The sequence below is a fragment of the Nematostella vectensis genome, chromosome 4, assembly GCF_932526225.1.
Source record: "Nematostella vectensis chromosome 4, jaNemVect1.1, whole genome shotgun sequence".
Lineage (NCBI taxonomy): Eukaryota > Metazoa > Cnidaria > Anthozoa > Actiniaria > Edwardsiidae > Nematostella > Nematostella vectensis.
Window position 1 is genome coordinate 8,457,944 of NC_064037.1, and position 24,541 is coordinate 8,482,484.

The 24,541-nt window shown below is 47.2% G+C and overlaps 1 protein-coding gene across 1 annotated transcript in view; it reads left to right on the forward strand.

Annotated features, from left to right (window-relative positions):
- Positions 1–24,541, forward strand: part of LOC5504026 (sacsin) — a 47,382-nt gene that overhangs the window by 8,313 nt on the left and 14,528 nt on the right. The window contains exons 4-10 of the mRNA XM_048726181.1: positions 4,639–4,749; positions 5,302–5,449; positions 5,974–7,581; positions 8,039–10,303; positions 11,170–19,949; positions 20,436–20,711; positions 23,393–24,446. Coding sequence (XP_048582138.1) covers positions 4,639–4,749; positions 5,302–5,449; positions 5,974–7,581; positions 8,039–10,303; positions 11,170–19,949; positions 20,436–20,711; positions 23,393–24,446 — 14,242 coding nt within the window. The remainder of the gene's footprint in view (positions 1–4,638; positions 4,750–5,301; positions 5,450–5,973; positions 7,582–8,038; positions 10,304–11,169; positions 19,950–20,435; positions 20,712–23,392; positions 24,447–24,541) is intronic.

The following is a 24,541-nucleotide window of genomic DNA, read 5'->3' on the forward strand; positions in this document are numbered from 1 at the left end:
TGTCCTCCTTCCCTTCAAGAGATGCTGGATACACCCTTTCCCCCTCACCTTTGTAGAGATGCTGGCTACACCCCTGTCCCCCTTCCCTTTGTAGAGATGCTGGATACACCCCTGTCCCCCTTCCCTTTGTAGAGATGCTGGATACACCCCTGTCCCCTCTTCCCTTCAAGAGATGCTGGATACACCTCTTCTCCCCCTTCCCTTTGTAGAGATGCTGGATACACCCCTGTCCCCCCTTCCCTTTGTAGAGATGCTGGATACACCCCTGTCCCCCCTTCCCTTTGTAGAGATGTTGGATACACCCCTGCCCCCCTTCCCTTTGTAGAGATGCTAGATACACCCCTGTTCCCCCTTCCCTTTGTAGAGATGCTGGATACACTCCTGTCCCCCTTCCCTTTGTAGAGATGCTAGATACACCCCTGTCCCCCCTTCCCTTTGTAGAGATGCTGGATACACCCCTGTCCCCCCTTGCCTTTGTAGAGATGTTGGATACACCCCTGTCCCCCTTCTCTTCAAGAGATGCTGGATACACCCCTGTTCCCCCTTCCCTTTGTAGAGATGCTGGATACACCCCTGTCTCCCCTTCCCTTCAATAGATGCTAGATACACCCCTGTTCCCCCTTCCCTTTGTAGAGATGCTGGATACACCCCTGTCCCCCCTTCCCTTTGTAGAGATGCTAGATACACCCCTGTCCCCCCTTCCCTTTGTAGAGATGCTAGATACACCCTGTCCTCCTTCCCTTCAAGAGATGCTGGGGACACCCTGTCCCTCTTCCCTTTGTAGAGATGTTGGATACACCCCTGTCCCCTCTTCCCTTTGTAGAGATGCTGGATACACCCCTGTCCCCCCTTCCCTTTGTAGAGATGCTGGATACGCCCCTGTCCCTCTTCCCTTTGTAGAGATGTTGGATACACCCCTGTCCTCTCTTCCCTTTGTAGAGATGCTAGATACACCCCTGTCCCCCTTCCCTTTGTAGAGATGCTGGATACACCCCTGTCTCCCCTTCCCTTCAATAGATGCTAGATACACCCCTGTCCCCCCTTCCCTTTGTAGAGATGCTGGATACACCCCTGTCCCCCCTTCCCTTTGTAGAGATGCTGGATACACCCCTGTCCCCCCTTCCCTTTGTAGAGATGCTAGATACACCCTGTCCTCCTTCCCTTCAAGAGATGCTGGATACACCCTGTCCCTCTTCCCTTTGTAGAGATGTTGGATACACCCCTGTCCCCTCTTCCCTTTGTAGAGATGCTGGATACACCCCTGTCCCCCCTTCCCTTTGTAGAGATGCTGGATACGCCCCTGTCCCTCTTCCCTTTGTAGAGATGTTGGATACACCCCTGTCCCCTCTTCCCTTTGTAGAGATGCTAGATACACCCCTGTCCCCCCTTCCCTTTGTAGAGATGCTAGATACACCCCTGTCCCCCCCTTCCCTTTGTAGAGATGCTAGATACACCCCTGTCCCCCTTTCCCTTTGTAGAGATGCTGGATACACCCCTGTCCCCCCTTCCCTTTGTAGAGATGCTGGATACACCCCTGTTTCCCCTTCCCTTTGTAGAGATGCTGGATACACCCCTGTCTCCCCTTTCCTTTGTAGAGATGCTGGATACACCCATGTCCCCCCTTCCCTTTGTAGAGATGCTGGATACACCCATGTCCCCCCTTCCCTTTGTAGAGATGCTGGATACACCCCTGTCCCCCCTTCCCTTTGTAGAGATGCTGGATACACCCCTGTTCCCCCTTCCCTTTGTAGAGATGCTGGATACACCCCTGTCCCCCCTTCCCTTTGTAGAGATGTTGGATACACCCCTGTCCCCCCTTCCCTTTGTAGAGATGCTGGATACACCCCTGTCCCTCCTTCCCTTTGTAGAGATGCTGGATACACCCATGTCTCCCTTCCCTTTGTAGAGATGCTGGATACACCCCTGTCCCCCCTTCCCTTTGTAGAGATGGATACACCCCTGTCCCTCCTTCCCTTCAAGAGATGCTGGATACACCCCTGTCCCCCCTTCCCTTTGTAGAGATGCTGGATACACCCCTGTTCCCCCTTCCCTTTTTTGAGATGCTGGATACACCCCTGTCCCCCCTTCCCTTTGTAGAGATGCTGGATACACCCCTGTCCCCCCCTTCAATTTGTAGAGATGCTGGATACACCCCTGTCCCGCTTCCCTTTGTAGAGATGCTGGATACACCCCTGTCCCCCCTTCCCTTTGTAGAGATGCTGGATACACCCCTGTCCCTTCTTCCCTTTGTAGAGATGTTGGATACACCCCTGTCCCCCCTTCCCTTTGTAGAGATGCTGGATACACCCCTGTCCACCCTTCTCTTTGTAGAGATGCTGGATACACCCCTGTCCCCCTTCTCTTCAAGAGATGCTGGATACACCCCTGTCCCCCCTTCCCTTTGTAGAGATGCTCAATACACCCCTGTCTCCCCTTCCCTTTGTAGAGATGATGGATACACCCCTGTCCCCTCTTCCCTTTGTAGAGATGCTGGATACACCCTGTCCTCCTTCCCTTCAAGAGATGCTGGATACACCCTTTCCCCCTCACCTTTGTAGAGATGCTGGCTACACCCCTGTCCCCCTTCCCTTTGTAGAGATGCTGGATACACCCCTGTCCCCCTTCCCTTTGTAGAGATGCTGGATACACCCCTGTCCCCTCTTCCCTTCAAGAGATGCTGGATACACCTCTTCTCCCCCTTCCCTTTGTAGAGATGCTGGATACACCCCTGTCCCCCCTTCCCTTTGTAGAGATGCTGGATACACCCCTGTCCCCCCTTCCCTTTGTAGAGATGTTGGATACACCCCTGCCCCCCTTCCCTTTGTAGAGATGCTAGATACACCCCTGTTCCCCCTTCCCTTTGTAGAGATGCTGGATACACCCCTGTCCCCTCTTCCCTTCAAGAGATGCTGGATACACCTCTTCTCCCCCTTCCCTTTGTAGAGATGCTGGATACACCCCTGTCCCCCCTTCCCTTTGTAGAGATGCTGGATACACCCCTGTCCCCCCTTGCCTTTGTAGAGATGTTGGATACACCCCTGTCCCCCTTCTCTTCAAGAGATGCTGGATACACCCCTGTTCCCCCTTCCCTTTGTAGAGATGCTGGATACACCCCTGTCTCCCCTTCCCTTCAATAGATGCTAGATACACCCCTGTCCCCTCTTCCCTTTGTAGAGATGCTGGATACACCCCTGTCCCCCCTTCCCTTTGTAGAGATGCTGGATACGCCCCTGTCCCTCTTCCCTTTGTAGAGATGTTGGATACACCCCTGTCCTCTCTTCCCTTTGTAGAGATGCTAGATACACCCCTGTCCCCCTTCCCTTTGTAGAGATGCTGGATACACCCCTGTCTCCCCTTCCCTTCAATAGATGCTAGATACACCCCTGTCCCCCCTTCCCTTTGTAGAGATGCTGGATACACCCCTGTCCCCCCTTCCCTTTGTAGAGATGCTGGATACACCCCTGTCCCCCCTTCCCTTTGTAGAGATGCTAGATACACCCTGTCCTCCTTCCCTTCAAGAGATGCTGGATACACCCTGTCCCTCTTCCCTTTGTAGAGATGTTGGATACACCCCTGTCCCCTCTTCCCTTTGTAGAGATGCTGGATACACCCCTGTCCCCCCTTCCCTTTGTAGAGATGCTGGATACGCCCCTGTCCCTCTTCCCTTTGTAGAGATGTTGGATACACCCCTGTCCCCTCTTCCCTTTGTAGAGATGCTAGATACACCCCTGTCCCCCCTTCCCTTTGTAGAGATGCTAGATACACCCCTGTCCCCCCCTTCCCTTTGTAGAGATGCTAGATACACCCCTGTCCCCCTTTCCCTTTGTAGAGATGCTGGATACACCCCTGTCCCCCCTTCCCTTTGTAGAGATGCTGGATACGCCCCTGTCCCTCTTCCCTTTGTAGAGATGTTGGATACACCCCTGTCCCCTCTTCCCTTTGTAGAGATGCTGGATACACCCCTGTCCCCCCTTCCCTTTGTAGAGATGCTGGATACGCCCCTGTCCCCCCTTCCCTTTATAGAGATGCTGGCTACACCCCTGTCCCCCTTCCCTTTGTAGAGATGCTGGATACACCCCTGTCCCCCTTCCCTCCCTGTGCCCCCTCAAAGAGATGCTGGATACGCTCCTGTGCCCCCTCAAAGAGATGCTAAATACGCCCCTGTGCCCCCTCAAAGAGATTCTTGATAAACCCCTTTGCCCCCTCAAAGAAATGCTAAAAGGCCCTTAGGACTCTCAAAGAGATGCTAAATACGCCCCTGTGCCTCCTCAAAGAGATGCTGGATACGCCCTTGTGCCCCTTCAAAGAGATGCTAAATACGCCTCTGTGCCCCCTCAAAGAGATGCTGGATACGCCCCTGTGCCCCCTCAAAGAGATGCTAAATATGCCCCTGTGCCCCCTTTAAAGAGATGCTGGATACGCCCCTGTGCCCCCTCAAAGAGATGCTGAATACGCCTCTGTGCCCCCTCAAAGAGATGCTGGATACGCCTCTGTGCCCCCTCAAAGAGATACATCTTTTGTCCCTCTCCTTCAAGAGATAATGAATGCACCATCGTGCCCCTGTGTTACACCCTGTTTCCCATCCCCAGCGTCTAAATGAGTAAACATGGTGTAAATACACAATGTCATTGTGTTCAGGAACTTATTCAGAATGCAGAAGATGCTGAAGCAAGAGAAGTGAAGGTCTTGTATGATGAACACTCCTATGGGACTCACAGTCTCTTTAAACCAGAGCTGGCAAAATTTCAGGTGAGGAATTAGTCTTGATTCTAATGTCATCTCATCTCTACGCGCATGAGAGTACAAGGCTATCCAAGATTTTTTCTTATTACGCAAATCTCCAAATATTAGACATATTTTACACCGTGTATCCCATTTAGCGGGTCAGTACGCAGCTCTTACAAGCTGCAATTTGATTGGGCAAATGAACAATCAAATTGCAGCTCGACACAAAGAACAAGAAGAATAGAGGCAAAAGAACTCCTTTGTAGAACAAAGATAGTAGGAGACAAAGCAGCTGCGTACTTACTCCCTTCAGCACATCTTTGCATGTATGCATGTAAAGTGCTATAGCCAGACCAAGCAGTTATATTGGTCCCGATTAAGCAACTTGCCTAAACTTGTTTCATTTAATAGACTTCAGAGACAAAGATGACAGTACTACCGACAAAAAAGTTGAATTGAAAGCTTTTTTTTAAATTATGGTTTATTATGGTAGGATTTTTACCCCCTGTACATTATAATGTATTTCTTGTGGTATTAAATGCCTATGTAAATGCCATTCATGCCATTGTCTTTTAGGGCCCTGCCTTGTATGCATACAATAACGCCATGTTTAAACGAGATGACTGGAATGGCCTCCGTATGCTATGCGATAGCATCAAAGTCAAGGACCCCATGAAAGTCGGCCGCTTTGGGTTGGGCTTTAAGTCCGTCTTTCACATGACAGGTAATACTTATGTCTATATGTATCATACGAGACACCAAAAACTGGAAATCGACTCTGCCAAATTTTCGTCTTTAATAAGACTTCTTCAGGGCAGACTGAAGAAGGTGAATCGTAACAAGCTTATTTACATCAGAATTTCATCAGAGTTTCTGATGTAAATAAGCTTGTTACGATTCACCTTCTTCAGTCTGCCCTAAAGAAGTCTTATTAAAGACGAAAATTTGGCAGAGTCGATTTCCAGTTTTTGGTGTATTGTATTCATTGTTCTGGTACGAGATCGCGACAGTTTGGGCTTTTTGATTCTATTTGTATCATACAATGGTGGTTCAAATAAAAAAAAACTGAACCAGAGTTCTCCAAGCCCTCAGTTTTCTGCCTCGAGGGGCAGGCGTTGTTTTTCTTTAAAAGGTTAAAAGGGTAATTGAACCCAAGGAATCTCATCCCTTGATCCCCCATTGGAATAAACTTATATGCAACACCCTTCATTAGACTAACGTAATGGAAGTGCATTGCTTGTGACGTAGATCTGCCAAGTGTGATAAGCAGCGATCGCCTTCGTATGATTGATCCACAAGAGACGTTCGTCAGCACCCCAGAGAGAAGGCGAACTGGAAGAGGGTGGCACCTGAAGAAGGACGCTGCGTCAATACGCAGAACTCCTGACCAGTTTGCTCCTTACAAGGGAATTTTCAACTGTTCCCAGGAAGCTTTCGCTAATGGAGAATACGACGGAACACTGTTTCGCTTCCCTTTAAGGCAAGAAGCATCAAAAGTGTCGGATAACGTTTATTCTTGCAAGAAGATCCAGGGTCTGTACGAGTGTTTCAAGGCCGAGGCGCACCTGACACTCCTGTTCATGAAGAGCCTGGAGAGCATCGAGCTGTATGAGCGAGGAGTTGACGACAAGGAGCCCAAGAAGTGTTTCCAGGTGAAGATATCAGACTCATGCCTCGAGCATGTGAGAGAAGGGAGGCTCAACTTCGCCGATCGTGTGCGCCAGATTAGGGCCTTAGGTGGAAACGGAAGCGCAGTGTCAGAAACCTATTTCATGACGGTAGAAGCAACTTCTTATCCCTTATCCGGCATACCTTCAACACAACAACACCTTTTCGTTGTGACGCAATACTACAGCGGTAATGAGGCATCATCTGAGCTGAGGGAACTTATTAATGAAGAGTCCCTTAGTTACATGCCGTGGGTAGGGGTGGCTGCCCCCCTTGATCTAGCAAGCAGCAGTTCATGGCTGGCTGCCGTAGACGCCCAGCAGCCAAAAGGGCATATCTTCTGCTTCCTGCCGCTGCCTCTAGAGCAGAAGAGTCTGACAGGTCTACCAGTCCATGTGAACGGATTCTTCGCCCTGAGCCAGAACCGCCGCCACCTAAAGTGGCCAAGTGCCGACCAGCAACAGACGGACCAGCGCATCACAGACAAGAGCCTTCTGTGGAATCGTTGTCTGCTTAAAGAAGTACTTCCTGCAGCCTATGCCACGTTACTGCTAAAAATGCCACGGAAGAATGATGCCTGGCTACTTACCGCTGCTTACTGCGCATGGCCAGATGAACAGAAAGTAGATGTTAAGTGGAAGGTTATACTAGAGCCATTGTTTGAAAGGTTTCTTATCCATAAAGTCGCCTTCAGTGAAGTTAACGGTGGTAAGTGGTTGGGATTCGATAGCGTTATATTGGACAAGTTGGATGCCACTTACGCTCCCGTTATCACTGCCTTGCTGGATGCTGGACAGAACATCGCAAGACTTCCCCGTCGCGTTCACCAAGCACTAGACAGGTACTATACCTATTGCAAGGTCAAGGTGATCACGCCCAAATTCGTGCGGGACACTCTGCGCAGTTACCCCCAGTGCTACAAAGGATTGAAACGCAAGGACAGCATTGTACTACTACGTTACATACTTCAAGACTCCAACTTTGAAGATCTAGCAGGTCTGGCCTTGCTTCCCCTTGCTAACAACACGTTTGAAGTGTTCCAAAGAAATGGTTTTGGGTTTCAGAAGAAGGTTTACATGCCGTCCGATCAACATCCTGGTTCTCTGCTGCGAGGATTGAAGAGTATACTCCTAGACACGTCGATAGAAGCGTCTGTTGTTGCGAGGTTACATGAGGTCACACGGTCAGGTGAGTCACGGGGCTGCTCATTGACCTTCATCATTTAGTTCTGAGGTTATATAGAGCCCTGTGCAAACAGCGCCATTGCTATCTTAGTAAACCTAAGCTCTTCATAAACGGGAAAGGGACACTCATTACGCCAGAAGTTGTATCGATAACATGTATTATACGTTCATTGACATCACACGAAACATTATTAGCGCGAATCGTCTTTCCATAACAAATGAATTTGCGTGAACATTCATTAGCATCAACGAAATTGGGCATTCATTCGAATGGAATGAACATTCTTTGTACGCTTTTGGAATCCATTTACACGTTTTGACAATCAGTAGCGCCTATTGACAATCCGTTATCCAAAAGATAAAAATCATTATTGCTATTAATTAAACAACGACAATCAATGAACCTTTTAGACGTGAATAGTAAAACGTTGCTATACTGGTTTTCAATGTTTTTGTTTCAGGCAAAACTCAGCTGCGATCTTTGGACGCTGAGGCTGTCGCCACACACCTTAAGTATGCGCTGCCTTCTGATTGGTTCAACAACACTTCCGTGCTGTGGTATCCTGAACGCTTTGACCACCCTTCTGTTGAATGGTTCAAACAGCTTTGGCGATATTTTGTGGATCACTTCCCATTTCATCTTAATCGTTTCGGTGGTCTCCCCCTCATCCCTGTCACCCCTCTGACATCATCTCCAGTTAAGATGGCTCCCATGAACACAACGCCTGTAACGCTTGCCCTATCCTACAAGGGTGATTCATTGCCTACAAAAGTCAAAGAAGTTTTGACTGAGTGTGGAATAACAGTGGTTGAGGAACTTCCACAATGCATCGAAACTCACCCGGGCGTCGTCCCTCAGTTTGTGAGACGCCCAGACTCCCAAGGTGTAGTAGAAGCACTAGTCCAGGTGTTGCGAAGCTTTCCGCAAGCATTCCCCCGCAATCTCAGTCTTGAGCATGTAAGACACTTAAAGGCTTTTCTTTCCGGCGCTAAACTTTCAGAGCCTCAAAAACAGGTGCTAAGAAAACTCCCTGTTTTCGAAACTGTTGGAGGTGTGAAAGGAATGGCGAAGCATGTATCAATAGAAAATGTTCCAGTAGGCTTGGAATCGAGTGATTTGCCCCCTGTACCCCTGGATAGGGAAGTCATCAACCTCCAAGACCTAATTAGCCGTAACCTAGGTCAGTTGCTTGGAGTCGTGGTACTTCAACCCATGGACCTCGTCCAAGACCTGCTTTACAAGATCTCAAGAAGCGAGATGGAGGAGTCTCAAGTCGATGCCCTCATGGACTATGTCCTCAGCCGTCTGCAACAATACAACAAGAAGAATAATCTGAAAACCGTCCTGATGAACATAACATTCGTGCCTGTCAAAGGCTGTCGACGTGCCATGCCGAAAGACCTGTTTGACCCGAGCAAGCAGTCTCTCAAGCACATTTTTTACGGTGAAAAGGGCAGGTTTCCTCTCGAGGGGACTTACACTGAACGTTACCTTTATGAAATGCGGGGGCTTGGTCTGAAGGGAGAGGAGCAAATCACAGCCGACGATATCCTGCAGAGCGTCAAAGTGGTCTCCAGTATCAGCGAGGCACCGCAAGCCAATAAGAAAGCAAGTACTATCCTCGAATTCCTTTCCACTCGTGAGAACCTCCTGTGGCATCTTTGCTCGCCGGGTGTCACTCTGATGCAGCTCTTGATGAACATTTCCTGGGTACCTGTACTTAAGGACAAACCAGAAGCTTATCCAAGCTGTCTCCCGCTAAAGGCTTCGGGTCTCCTTGAAAAGCCCATGAATGTAAAGACACAGAAGTTTGCCTTCCTTATTGGATCGACTAAACCACTCATTGCATTTTCGAGATTAGATGCAAAATTGACAGATGCATTTGGCTGGAATACAAATCCCAAAGTTCAAGAAGTTCTGGAGCACTTGAAGAACGTCGTCGCATGCTACGACGTCGGGGAGAAGGCAGCAGTTATTTCTGTTGTGAAGAAAATCTACGATTTTCTTTCGGGAACCAGTAATGTTGAGGTTGTTAATGGGTTGAAGCTGCTTGGGATGTCCAGCTGGGTGTGGAATGGGGAAGGATTCTGCGCACCTGAAGATATCGTGGCCGAGAAGCCATCACTTGACTTGTCACCTTATTTATGCACCTTACCCTCAGAGACACAAGGGCACAGGCAGCTGTTCCTTGGCCATGGAATGATAGTAAAATGTGGCGACGAAGTTCTTCTGAAGGTGCTTGCCAAGATCAGAGATAAGCACGAGGCACAGACGCACCCCCATGCCAACGACACAAGACGAGACCTGCAAATGTCCATTGACATTTTGAATGAGCTCAAGCCCAACGCAGGCTCACATCTGAGTGAAGAGTTCCGGCAACAGCTACTAATCCCATTAGATAACGATGATAGTAATGAGTTGCAGTTTGCGCCTGTGGATGACTGTACCTACTGTGACGTGGAGTGGCTGAAGCATGGCAACGAGGCATCCGATGTCGATGACGAGTTAAACATCAAGTTCATTCATCGAAATATCTCCCCTCAAACCGCGGAGGATCTGCAAGTGCCAACCCTGATGAGTCGAATGCTGGATGCGGAGGAGCTTGAATTTGGGGAGAGCTTTGGCCAGTACGAGCCTCTCACTCGCCGGCTGCAGAGACTGCTTGAGGAGTACACCGACGGCTTCTCCGTCCCAAAGGAACTTATTCAGAACGCCGATGACGCAGGTTTGTTCTTATATCATTTAGTCCCTTAGATTTATAAGATATATCTGATTTTTATAACAATGTTAGTGCATTATTGACACGCCTATTTGACAAGTACAGATGTACGTATTTCCTTCTAATCTGTATTATATTTTATACGCTAAGGAATGGACTGTTGACCAAAACTCCGAAACCACGCCATTTCCACACATTGCTAGAGAGGAGGTGTGCAAAATGGATTTTATTTCAAGATTTTACCGGATGGAAAAGCTTTAATTCATGCGTTTTTGCAAGGAGAGGATCGCACTCGCAAAGGCGCCATTTTCAAGATTTCACAAAAGCACCAAAATAATGTATTTCCCGCAGCAAAAATGACTAATGACCTTCAGACCTCCCTGTGTCTCAAGAAAAACACACTAAAAGTATACAGTAATAAGTCTCCAAAAATATCATGGTAGAGAAGAAATCTTATTCTAGACAATTTCGGAAGATGTGTAAACAAACCTTCGAGGGGGCGGAAAATCAGATCTGAAAAAGAATATGAATACTTGCCGTAGCTTCATTGCATAGATAGATTAATTGTAGCTGAAAACACAACCGTCTTTTTATCGTTAATTAGAAAGGCATTATTCCTACCTCGTTTTATACAACCAAGAACCTTTGGTTAATATTTCACGGGTAACCACTAGTTTGATTTTTTTAAAATCTTTTTTTACTCTTAGCCTTCCAAACGATGTTGGTATTTTATTGGCACAACAAAACTGCATTAAAAAAACCCTTTAGACTAAACACAGCTGACTTTCAACAACTGCTATTGACAATTACTCACGTCATACAAACTTTCTTCTTAAATAAAGTAAACAAGTATCAAACTCTGTGTGTTTTAGGTGCAACCGAAGTGAGGTTCCTGTACGATGAACGAGCGAACGAGGACGCTATGACTTGTCTTATTAGCGAAGGAATGAAGGAATGCCAGGGTCCTGCTCTCTGGGTTTACAACAATGCAGTCTTTACTGATGCAGATTTTCAGAATATCACCAAGTTGAACGGCGCCACCAAAGAAGAGGATTCTGGGAAGATTGGAAGATTCGGACTTGGTTTCAATGCTGTTTATAACATAACCGACGTACCAAGTCTGTTGAGCAGAAACAACCTGGTCATATTTGATCCACATACAACTCATCTCGGTAGAGCTATACGCGATAAGAGCCGACCAGGAATCAAGATAGACGTGACGAGGAGTCGACAGAAACGAAACAAGTTAGCTAACCAGCTGAAGCCGTACAATGACATCTTCGGGTGCAACCTTAGACCTGACTCCGATCATGTGTCTTTCAATGGGACTTTGTTTCGATTTCCGCTGCGTACCAAGGAGCAAGCTAGACGAAGTGAAATCAAGAATCTGCAGTATGACCACGGGGAAGTTGTTAAGCTGCTGCAGATGTTTGTCAGTGGAGCGGAGTCCTTGCTGCTTTTCACCCAGAATGTCTGCAAGGTCAGTGTCTACCATCTGCCTAAATGTAGCTATGATGCTTCTGAGCCTGTCGAATTGATGACAGTTCTCAAATCAGGAGTCAAGTTTATCCGGGAGCTAGACGCCAACGTCTCGTTATCAGAACCTGCAAAAGAATTACCAACCAAAGACCAGAAGCTCATCAAGCAGTGCAACATTCTAAAAGCTGCCACTGAAGCATTGAAGCACAGCGAAGATCGGCAGGTCCAGTCCTCGGTGCTTTTAAGGACAAGTTGCACTGTTTCAGAAAGTGGTCGCCAGCTGTTTGATAGTAACCCCTCTCACGTCACCCATTGGCTTGTTACATCTACTTTGGTAGGAGATACTGCGTGGCAGCTAGCGAAACGAAACGGGAAGCTTCTACCAGTTGCAGGTGCAGCAGCAAAGCTGAAGCAGATGCCTGATGGCGGATTTGTACCCGAACCATTCACGCCGCGTTCTATTCAGCCTGTGAGTGTTGGACACGTGTATTGTTTCCTCCCGCTGCCCATCCAGAGCGGACTTCCGGTTCACATAAATGGCAGCTTTGCGACTGACTCAAGCAGACGGCATCTTCGAGAGATGACCGAGGATGACAAGCGAGATTTCGGATCTGAGTGGAACAACGTTCTCATGAAAGAGGCGGTTTGCCACGCGTACTTGACACTTCTCGAAGACGTGAAGACTGTCCTTCCCCAAGAGGAGTCTGCCTATCCGTTCCACTGCCTCTGGCCTTGTCCTGGGACTGCAGCCTCCTGCCTTATCATACAGCATCAGTTCTACAAGTCACTATGCTCTCCTAATGACCCTCCAACATTGTTCTCTGACAACGCCAGTTGGTGTGGCTTACCTGAAGTAGTCTTTCTTCACCCAGAGTTCCGCCACGATTGTAAAATTGGCGAAGATGCATTCCAAGTCTTCTCAATTCTTCAAAAAGGCAAGGGTGTTGTGGTGGATGTTCCCGGAGATGTCTTTAACTCATTTGTTGAAAGTGGATGCAAAAGAGAGATACTAAAAAGATGCTTCAACATGTACCGAGCCTACAAAGAGGTCTTTCTTCCTGCAATCGAGTCGCCTCATATCTCTGACGAGCTAAAAGATAAACTGATCCTGTATGCACTTACAAACAACGAGCACGGAAGCGAGGAGGTGAAATGTCTGATAAGATTCACCAAGTGCATCCCGACAACTCCAGACGGCAATACCAGAAAATGTCCCTCGGATCTTATCCATCCGGAGCGTGAGGCATCAAAGCTATTCGGCGAAGAAGATGGAAGATTTCCGACTAGGACATACAGAGAGCATTCAACTCTTCGAGCGTTGGTACAGCTGGGAATGCGCAGAGATGATCTCAGATGGGACGAGATTATTGACCGAGCACAAAGTGTGCAGACCCTGAACGAGAGGTGTACCCCGAAGGCTTATCCTGAAGCACTCTCCCGTGCCAAGGCTGTTCTTAAGTTTATTGGCGACAAATTGGCAAACAACAACAATCTTCCCAGCGAAAGCGAGATTAAGGAATTACAGCAAGTTCAGTTTCTACCATACCTTCCAAAACCAGAAAACACGCCATTCAAGTGGAAAGCTGATGAAATCCGTCCACACACATTCCTGGCAGCTAGTTCTCTTTACTCAGGGCAAGATGAAAAACTGATATCTACGACTGCACCAATACTCGATGACACAAACGAGGGTTGTGGTCGCTTCACAAGTGCATTGGTCAAGCTATTAGGTATCAGAAAGAGTGTGACAATGGATCAGGTGAAAAGCCAGTTGCAAACGGTCATGAAGGTGAAGTTGAGCTGTCTGGACAATGACAGACTCGATGATGTGCGCAAGGTATGTGCTGCCATCTACGCGTACCTAGAGAGGAGCCTCGAGGGTGGCGAAACAGATTTGAAGCAGTATCTGCAATCTATGGAGTTCATTCTCCAGGACCAACGTTTTTTGAAGATAGACCAGGTGGCCTTTAGATGCCCTCCAGGGCTGGCACCGTACCTTCATAACCTTCAGAAGGAGTACGTCAAGAGGTTCTACTCGCTTTTCAAGGGGCTGGGGATACGGGATGAATTTGGGGTTGATGACTACATTCGCACTCTGAGCCTGATGAATACGAAGTTTGCCAATGCTGCGCTAGACCCAGATTCCCTTCGAGCAGCAGTTGAGATTGCCCAGCTACTAGGCAAACTTGATGGAATTGATAAACGCCAAGCGATTTACCTCCCTGATTCCAAGTCCGTACTTAGAGTCGCCAAAGAGCTGTCAGTCAAGGATTGTCCTTGGATGCCGAACGAGCCTGGGATAAACTATGCCAACGAGAAAATTCCTTTTTCGACCTGTTTTGAGCTCGGAGTCAATACACGGAGAGAAGATTTTCTTCGAAGACGCTCTCACGGGATTCCTTTTGGACAGAAAGAGAAGCTGACCACTCGGCTGAAGAGGATCTTAGAAGGTTATCCTTGTGATGGTGCGATTCTGAAAGAGCTGCTTCAAAACGCAGACGACGCTAAAGCTTCAAAAATCTGCTTTATCAAGGACCTTCGTCGCCATCCAAGCGAGAGAATTTTTGAACGTTCATGGAAACCCCTTCAGGGTCCAGCACTTTGCGTTTATAACGACAGCCCTTTCACAACACCAGACATCGAAGGTATCCAACGTCTCGGAGAAGGTAGCAAGGGCGATGATCCAAACAAGACCGGCCAGTATGGGGTAGGCTTCAACGCTGTCTACCACATGACAGACTGTCCGTCATTTGTCTCCAAGGGGCAAGAAGCAGGCGAGATCATGTGTGTGTTCGATCCGAACTTGACGTTCATGCCTGGGGCCACTGATGATGCCCCTGGAATGCAGTACAAGGAGCTGGATCATCTTAGGGATGTCTTCAGTGATGTTTTCCCTTGTTATCTAGGCGAACACTTTCCCGTAGAGAATGCCACAATGTTCCGATTCCCTTTGCGTGATGTTCACATGGCTTCCAGTTCTAAGATAAGCAACAAGCCATTTGATATCGAACAACTCAACAAACTGGTGCGGACGTTCAAGGCAGAAATGTTCCACTCCTTGCTATTCGTCAACAACGTTAGGGAAATCTCTCTTTGCGAAATAAGTGAAGTTTCTGGACAGCCATTCGACGAGTACAAAGTCACGGCGACCTTGTCACCTGAAGACGAAAAAAGTCTAGAAGAATTTGCAGGCTACGTTAAAGAAACTTCTAGAATTCTCCGCAAGGGAAGTGTTTCTTTGGAGGACGTTGAAAAGAGAGAAGTCTCCTACGTGGTAAGCCTTGAAGATAACCAAGGCAAGAAACAGAGATGGCTCGTTGTTCAGCGATGTGGATTTGAACGTGATGCCGAGGTGCCGTCTTGTGTTAACTCTGCTGTGAAGAAACAGGAACTCGGTCTGTTACCACGAGGAGGGGTCGCTACCTTGCTGGACTCCCCTTCGGCTGCTGACAAGAAAGCATTCTGCTTCCTTCCATTACCTTTCACAACTGGCCTTCCTGTCCACGTTAATGGCCATTTTGCCCTTGATCACGAGGCAAGACGCAACCTATGGCGCTCAGAAAGTGAAGGAGATCACCGGGGCGCGTGGAATACAATGCTTCTTAAGTCCGTGGTGGCGCCGTGTTATGTGACCCTCTTGAGTGAGATGAGGCAACACCTAGGAATCCAAGACACTGACGCTGTTATTGGAAGGAGAAAAGCGCTCCAACAAACAGGGCAGTACTTGCGTCTGTTCCCGAATCTACACAATAACGAACCATATTGGGACGAACTAGCGAAGGAAGTGTACCGCTACATTGGAAACAAGGAACTCCCCCTCCTGCCTGTCCATCGCCCAGTGGAAGATGAGTCTGCGAGTGAAAAGAAGGAACAGGATGAACAAGCTTCACGTGTGAAGATCGAGTGGTTTGCCCCAAAAGAAGAGGGTGGTCGTAAGCTGTTTTTCAATGATTTAAGTACCGTGACAGCCGAACAGTTCAAGAAAGATGATGCCTCCACAAAGCAACCTGCAAAAAGTGTTAGCTTTACCAGTCATCGTACCTCGTTGTATTCCGATCGGGAAGCTGTTCTTTTAACCGACACGCTTCTGCGCAGCGGCCTGAACCTAGCCGAGGCTCCACTTAACCTTTTCAACAACTTCAAAAAATCAGATGTAGATGTAGCATGCGTTAATCCAGAAGACGTCCTCTCCTTTTACCACACAGGCAGCAACATCGAGTGCCTTCCCCAATGTCTAGAAGACACTGGGATAAAGAACGTGGAAAACCTGTTACTTGTGTTGGCGTACTGCAAACATTCCGATAAGTTTCTTAAAAGTCTTCACGGGCTGCCCTTGTTGCTAACACAAGATGGAATGCTCAAAATGTTTGACCGGGAAAACCCGGTCTTTCTAACGACACACCACACCCTTACCCCAAGAAATGCCTCACTGTTTGTGCACCGTAACCTCTTCAACAGTGTCTTTTATGAGGCCCTGTCTAAATCAAATGTCTTCAAGCGGTTCGATATTGCCGCTTTTGCAAAGCTACTACCTAACAACCTCGAACGGAAGTACAATGTTAGCGATGATTTTATCGAATGGGATCCTATTTCAGACAAAGGGAATGACCTGCCCTCGAGGGGATGGCTGTTCGGCGTCTGGAAGCTCATAACAAGTGAGATGAAAGATGCGATAAAGAACTGTGTCAAGAAGAACCAAAAGGAGATAACATTGGAGCACACATTGAGACTGGTTCAAAACGTAGTAGCTCCTCTTCAAAATTGGTGCTTATTACCTGTCGAAGAGACCGAGTGCTCGTCGCTGGCTTCAAGTGGAACACGTCATCGGCAACTGTTGGCACCTTTTTCTATGTCAGAACTTGTTGTGTCGCTTCCATCTCAAGTTGTGCATTTCCGTTTCGATTCTATTTGTGGCGTACTACGAAAGCTGGCACTTCCAGAGATCAACACGCGGGTTATAGTATCACCCAGCAACACAAGCACCACATTTGATCACAATGCTGACTCCCTGGCTCGCCTGCTTGTCGCCAATGTTGACAATCCAAGACTGATCCTCTCAGCGCTTTCCCACAAGCTAAATAAAGTCGAACTCCCTTCAACCATCACCCCGAACGATTGCAAAGATGTGCTCACATACTTCAACGGCAACGTGAAATCACTTTCGCCTGACGACTCTTACAGTTTGAAGACACTACCATTTCACGAAACAGTGAATGGCGAACACACCAGTATCGCTGAAATGAAAGGATATGTTCTACCATCTGAAATACCCAAGGCTGGATTAAACATCTGGGAAAGAAGTGGGCTAGTGTTTTTGAAAGAGGACCAAAGCCTTGAGGCTTTGTATCAATTCCTGGATTGCCTGTGCGAGAATTCCGTGGATATATATTGTGAAGTTATTTTGCCTCGTTTCCAAGATATGACACAGCAAGCTCACATTGACCATTTGCAATTTCTGAACGGAAAACTTGGTACACTTCAGCTGCAGCAGGGCGGCACGCCAGACAAAAATAGACTCATTTCTTCATTGAGCAGCCTTAAGTTTCTCCCTGGCGTTGTACATGGCCAGCTGAAGCCCGCCTCTTCCTTCTACGATCCACGCAACGCTGTTTTCGAAATTATGCTTGAAAGCAAGGCAGGGTCATTTCCTCCAACGCCGTTTAACTCTGACTATTGGCTATCATTCTTGTGTAAGATCGGGCTTATCCACATCGTTAGCAACCAGAAATTCGTAGAATTTGCTGAAGAAGTGGCAAATGAAGCCAAATGTTCTAGAACCGATGCCACCTTCGAGAAGTCGCTGACTCTTATCGAGCATCTTTTCAACCGAGAAGACATAACTAGCCCCTTGTTAGCAGATATCAAGAACACAAAGTTCGTCCCTCCCCACAAGGTCAGCGAGGCTCTGTCTCGGCTCTGCCCTCCATTTGGAAGCAACGTGAATAGTGAGCTCTCGTACATCCCCTTCAATGGGTCAGTCCTACCCAACCACGAGACAATCTCATGGACGAGTGCGAATATTCTACCCCGGCAAGCATGTCCGCCTTGGCCCTTATGGGGCATTGGACAAATGCTTGGAATCTACAAAAAGCCACCTGTGGAAGTAGTCGTTGCACACTGTTTGACGATTTCCAAACGTTTTGCCAAGACGCTCAACGAGGATACGAAGAATCTGACGGAACCTTGCAAGATAAAGGATGTTATGGAAGATCTTTATGATTTTCTATCGACTTGCGCTGACGATGTTTCAGTAGATCGCCTAAAAAACGCACAGTGCATTCTCGTCGCGAACGGAAGGCGCGTCGTTCTTCCACGCCAGATTGTTGTCCAATCCTCCATAGAGATCCCTCCGTATCTGTACAAGATCCCGCTCGAGCTCGGTAAGTTCCACGAACTGTTCAAGCGGCTCGGTGCCACTGGCACTGTAACAGTGCAGCAGTATGTATCAGTGCTTGACATGATCCATAAAAAGTGTGGCAACAAATGCATGGATCCTAATGAGATGAGAAGCTCTCTAATGGCAACCAAAGGGATATTTGATCTGCTTTCACAGAGCAAACGAACCCCTGATAAAATGGAGCATCTGTTCTTACCAGGTGCGAGAAAAAGTGAAAAAGACCGGGTGTATTTAGTCCCCTCCCACCAGCTTATTTGTGATGATGCGCCGCACTTTCGCGATAGAATCGACGGATTTGAAGAGGTTTTGTTGATTAGGCTAAAAGACTGCTGGCTGGAAAACGCCAGTGATGACACGCTTGTCTGTAAGCTACCAGAGAAGGTCCGTCCTCAAATGATGACTCAGGTAGTGGAAGAGAGGCTACTTAATAATGATAGTAAAGAATGTGATGACGACGACCAATCAAATGTGGCAGCAAGACAACTCAGACAGGTTATCAATTCGGATGAATTCTGCCTAGGATTCGCCCGCCTCGTCAAGCACGAAGACTACGAGAACAAAAAAGAAACAAGGCCAGATATTCTGAGCGACATCAAGAGTAAGCTTGCTAGTCTTCGAGTTGTCAGTGGTCCAGAACTGCGCACACAGCTTTTCTACAAAGAGCATGCAATTCCTGGTAGTGAGTCCAAAGTTGATTGCTTCGATGAACACAGCAATACCGATAACATCGTGACACTCTACGTCAACACAGACATTCAATCAATTCAGCCAAAGATTGCTGAGGTCGTCAATAGAATTGCTGGTAAGGTTCTTACAAATCTGGTGTACCTAGCACCACTTCTTAGCATGCCTCCTTGGGGAATTAGCTTGTACCTGGACAAGAATAAGATCCGTGAGGACAACAGTGTGGAGACGTCGCATCTGCCCGAGCCTGGTTCCTATGTTCACCTGGATCATCATTTTCTCCTGGATAACTCCTTTGATCACTTCCACGCAGGCGAGTATGTGGGCTACGAGATGGACGACCCAAGCCTGCGGGATGAGGATGGTCCTCCTACTTACATCTACGCGATCGTGGTGGAGGAAATCCCAGGAGAGGAGAGCACTGCGCTCTTTCTAACTCGGAAGTACAAGATCAACATCGGTGACGACCGGGAGGTAATCGCAGATGGAATTGATCTGTATAAGTTCAGACGACCACCAGACGCACAACGTGATGGCACTGGCATGGAACTTGTCAAACGCGCTAGTGAGAGTGAAGTACCTCCTCCCAAGCACACTGGGGTTCTTAAGGATGCCCTTGACGAAGTGACAAGAGTTCTCGAAGAGGCATGGAAACTGCCCTTGGAAACACGCAGGAAGATCATCAAACGACTCTTCCTCAAGTGGCACCCAGACAAGAACCCGGACGATGTTGAGTTCTGCACTAAGGTGTTTCAGCACCTTCAGAATGAGATTCAAAGGCTGGAGATCGGAAAAGCCAGTGTCTTTCACTCTTCTGGCTTCTCTGATTTCCATGGCTTTTCTCAGAGGTGGGGTAGACGAGCCCGCAGTTACGGACAAAGCTGGAGTAGCTATGGAACTAGTCGCGGGTATAGCGGGGGATGGTCTAGTTACCGTTCCTCTTATGTGCCGAGGAGCTCTGGGCGCAGGAACCCTCAGCCCACAGAATCGCGACGATGGTTTCGCCAAGCTGAGGCGGATCTCGCGGCGGTTGCGAATGATCTGGGTGTTCTGAACATGTACTACGAATGGGGATGCTTCAAGTCTCATCAGGTCAGTGACAAAGTAACAGCCGTGCCTTTATTTAGCGGCCCTTTCTAATGTCTCGAGACATCGATTATTCAAATCACTGTATACAGTGTTTTTATTTTGGTATGAGTGAAAATGGTCATTAGGGAGGGGATCTTATGATAATTCTAAGCGTACGACTCTTCTTGTCTCTTACAAACAAAGCTTCTATATGTGAAGTGATTTGACATATTCATCGGACAGAATGGCTGGACATTTCCGTATGCCATAAATTAAAAGACAGAAATCACTGGCGCGTTACCTCATTAACTAGCCGGCGGTAGATTCAAATACAGAGAAAACGGCGAAATGGCGAAATTTAGTGAGTCATAACTCACTAAATTTTTAGTTTTGAAATCAGTTTCACGGGAATTATGTTAAGCAAGAGTAGATCTTCAAATTAATACAGACTGAAAGTCGTTTGCTTGAAATAACCCTACGATGCTATAATGTGTTCTCCTTGACCTTAAGGCTGCTGAAAAGGCACTAAAGGCTGCCCAGTTCTCATTGGACGCGACCAACGTTCGCATACACGACCTACACATGATCGCCAGCTGTTTAGACGATTCCACACTCAGCAGCCTCGCCGTGCAGCTTGAAGGCCTGGTTGGTAACTCTATGCGCATGCGCTACCCAGACTGCATGGTTTCTCCCAGAATCCCTCACGATGTGTACACAAGAAAGCAAAGTCAAGAGGCGTATTGTCTGGCCAAAGAGATCTTGAATCGAGTCAGGGAGAGATTTTTCTAGAGTAACAGGTAGGAGACTATTTAAGTAATGACTTGGAATCACACATAAAATTGTGTCAATGAGAGATACAGCAACAGGAAGGAGTCTATAAGTAATGACTGGGCATCGCACAAGTTAACTATAATGCTTGGTGCAAACTAGTGACATAACGACATGGGCGCGCGCACTCTTATGTTCGTATGTACATAAAGACATGAGCTAAACAGAGTGCGCGCCCATGTCGTTATGTCGTTATGTCACTAGTGTGCACCAGGCATTAAAATCACACAGCTCTAGCCCTAGTTTATGCTGGCAGTTTACTTGCATGATCCATCACGGGGCTAACGCTCAAAACGTAAGCGAAATTACCATATTTTAATAGTGTAAGTCCTAAAATATATTTGGTACGCTGGCGCTACAATTGGTTTGATCAAAGGGGCTAACGCTCCTATTATCAGTGACCTTTCCCTGTTTCAAGATGTAAAACCCCAAAACTACCCATGGTGCACTGGTAGTATGCTTTCTTGATTCATGAAGAGTCGAACGCTCAAAACATCAGTGACATCTTTTAATTTTATGCAGGAGTAAAACCTTCCCAGGTAGATCACGTTGTATGTTGTCTCGCTAGCCATCCTAAAGTTATTTTTTATGGTTCACAGGGCGACATCCCTGTATGAAATGACTTGTAAAGTGTTGTACAGAAAGACGGGAAGCACTTGAGAGTCCGACCTTTCACTTCACTTTCAATGTAGTTTCACACATTTGTTATAGTTATATTGTTACTGTTTACGAAAGCAGTTTTCGCTATCGTTATAGTTTCCGTTTCCATTTCGTTATGTTTTTTTATTTTTTATTAGCAGATAATTTTAAGGCACGAACATTAGTTAGTCGCGTTAGATCTAGTTTAGAAACAGAGGATGAGCGTTGAATTTCATTGACTGACAATTGATTAAAGTAGGTTCCATTTAGTAAGCGTGAAGTAAATCCACAACGGGAGCCGGATTTTAGATTGCAAAGTAAATGTTTTTTGAAAACCATCATATAGTACGTCTGAACACTTAAAAAAATAGTTGTAAGGTAAATCACCAATAAATCTTATTAAACGAGCTTTGTGTTGGAATTCAAGCGGTTGACGAAATACCACGAATTATTTTAATTTATTTTAGTTTATTTTAATTACATGGTGTACAGTCAAATTTTAAGTAACTGCTCATTGTTTCATGCTTGTCTCATAGTCTGCGAATCGACATTTTTGGTGGATGACTTTGCCACAACTCCATTCATGTGTCTCTGTAGCCAATAACGTGCGTCTTTGAGCTGTAACTGGGAAACAAGGCCATGCGTTTGGAGTTAGGTCTAGTAGTGAACGAGTAAGGATAATGGGATACTTGCACTGAGAAAGCACGCAGCGGCCGTCACGCCAGAGTGCGGAGGAAATCTAAATTATTTCAATAAAAATCAGCCCTTTCTGACAAAGAAACTTTCTGGCTGATTTGTAAGTGCTAGATAAATTATTTGTTGTTTTTATTTTGCCACAAAAAGTCTGAGCGCGCGCGTTTTGCCAAAACGTCGTGTGATTTCTTAAGCAAGTCGCCTATTAATGGTAGACCCCCGCATACCCCTCTTCTTGAGCTAGACGTCTAGCACGTACATGTAGAGATTAGTCCAGGGCGACCTCTAGCTCTCGCATCCCGCCTGGCCGCACCCCTACCAAGGTACTTCTACCCTTAGCCATACCTATTGAAAGGTTGCCCTTAGCCCCCAGCCTGGCCCTGGTGCCACGCCTTTTTACCGTACCTGCAGGGATAAATCGTGGTCGGTCTCGTCCACCTGGAACTCCCCCTCGCTGTTCACGTAGTTGATGAACGCCGTTTTGCTCCAGTCGTTAAAGTACCGGATAATCGGGTTGGCGTTCTTGCCATTTAATTGCTCTTTAAAGGTAATCCTTTTGTCAATCAACCCTTTTCCATGACTGCTCTGTAAAATCGAAGCGGGCTTTGTGACAATCCCACTCGCCAGGTTGCCTGTCTTGACACGTGGTCGTTTCATTGGAAGCCACGAGTAAAGTTTACCCCTGCAAGTCTTCGTGTAGTTCTTCTGCGCGTGCGTATTATCCGGGGTCTTGTTGGGCTGAAGTGTGGTTGCCTTCACGCTGTAGTTTGTATAAATGTCATCTAGATAATGCTCGATTAGAGCCACTCGTTCGGTGTCCTGTAGCTCACGCTCCACCCTCTTTTGTTCACGGTCAACTTCTTCCGCTAATTCTCGGTGCTTTTGACGCTTCAGTGACTCCTCTTGCTTTGTTGTGAGTTTTTCTTGCTTCTTACTCATTCCCCCAGAGCACCCAGTCCCTTCCTCAGAGCCCTTGGTCGCCTTGCCCTCGCTCTCTACATACTGATGAAAAACATAGTTTTCACGGTTCGATAAAAAAAAGCGACAGTTTTCATGGTGAGGTTACATCCAAAGTCAATGACCTAGCTGTCATGTGGAAGACAACAGTTTCACCTACTTGTCAGTTATCTTGCCCTTGTCTTCAGACCACTTGATCACCCCGCACAAGTCCTTCTCGCTTTTTCCGCCATTTCTCGTGACGTCACCAAGCTTGCGAGGTCTGTTATCTAGGCGAGCACTTTCCCGTAGAGAATGCAACAATGTTCCGATTCCCTTTGCGTGATGTTCACATGGATTCCAATTCTAAGATAAGCAACAAGCCATTTGATATCGATCAACTCAACAAACTGGTGCAGACGTTCAAGGCAGAAATGTTACACTCCTTGCTATTTGTCAACAACGTTAGGGAAATCTCTCTCTGCGAAATAAGTGAAGTTTCTGGACAGCCATTCGACGAGTACAAAGTCACGGCGACCTTGTCACCTGAAGACGAAAAAAGGCTAGAAGAATTTGCAGGCTACGTTAAAGAAACTTCTAGAATTCTCCGCAAGGGAAGTGTTTCTTTGGAGGACGTTGAAAAGAGAAAAGTCTCCTACGTGGTAAGCCTTGAAGATAACCAAGGCAAGAAAGAGAGATTTCTCGTTGTTCAGCGATGTGGATTTGAACGTGATGCCGAGGTGCCGTTTTGTGTTAACTCTGCTGTGAAGAAACAGGAACTCGGTCTGTTACCACGAGGAGGGGTTGCTACCTTGCTGGACTCCCCTTCGGCTGCTGACAAGAAAGCATTCTGCTTCCTTCCATTACCTTTCACAACTGGCCTTCCTGTCCACGTTAATGGCCATTTTGCCCTTGATCACGAGGCAAGACGCAACCTATGGCGCTCAGAAAGTGAAGGAGATCACCGGGGCGCGTGGAATACAATGCTTCTCAAGTCCGTGGTGGCGCCGTGTTATGTGACCCTCTTGAGTGAGATGAGGCAACACCTAGGAATCCAAGACACTGACGCTGTTATTGGAAGGAATGAAGCGCTCCAGCAAACGAAACAGTACTTGCAATTGTTCCCGAATCTACACAATAGGGAACAATATTGGGACGAACTAGCGAAGGAAGTGTACCGCTACATTAGAAACAAGGAAGTCCCCCTCCTGCCTGTCCATCGCCCAGTGGAAGATGAGTCTGCTAGTGAAAAGAAGGAAAAGGATGAACAAGCTTCACGTGTGAAGATCGAGTGGTTTGCCTCAAAAGAAGAGGGTGGTCGTGAGCTGTTTTTCAATGATTTAAGTACCGTGACAGCCGAACAGTTCAAGAAAGATGATGCCTCCACAAAGAAACCTGCAAATAGTGTTAGCTTTACCAGTCATCGTACCTCGTTGTATTCCGATCGGGAAGCTGTTCTCTTAACCGACACGCTTCTGCGCAGCGGCCTGAACCTTGCAGAGGCTCCACTTAACCTTTTC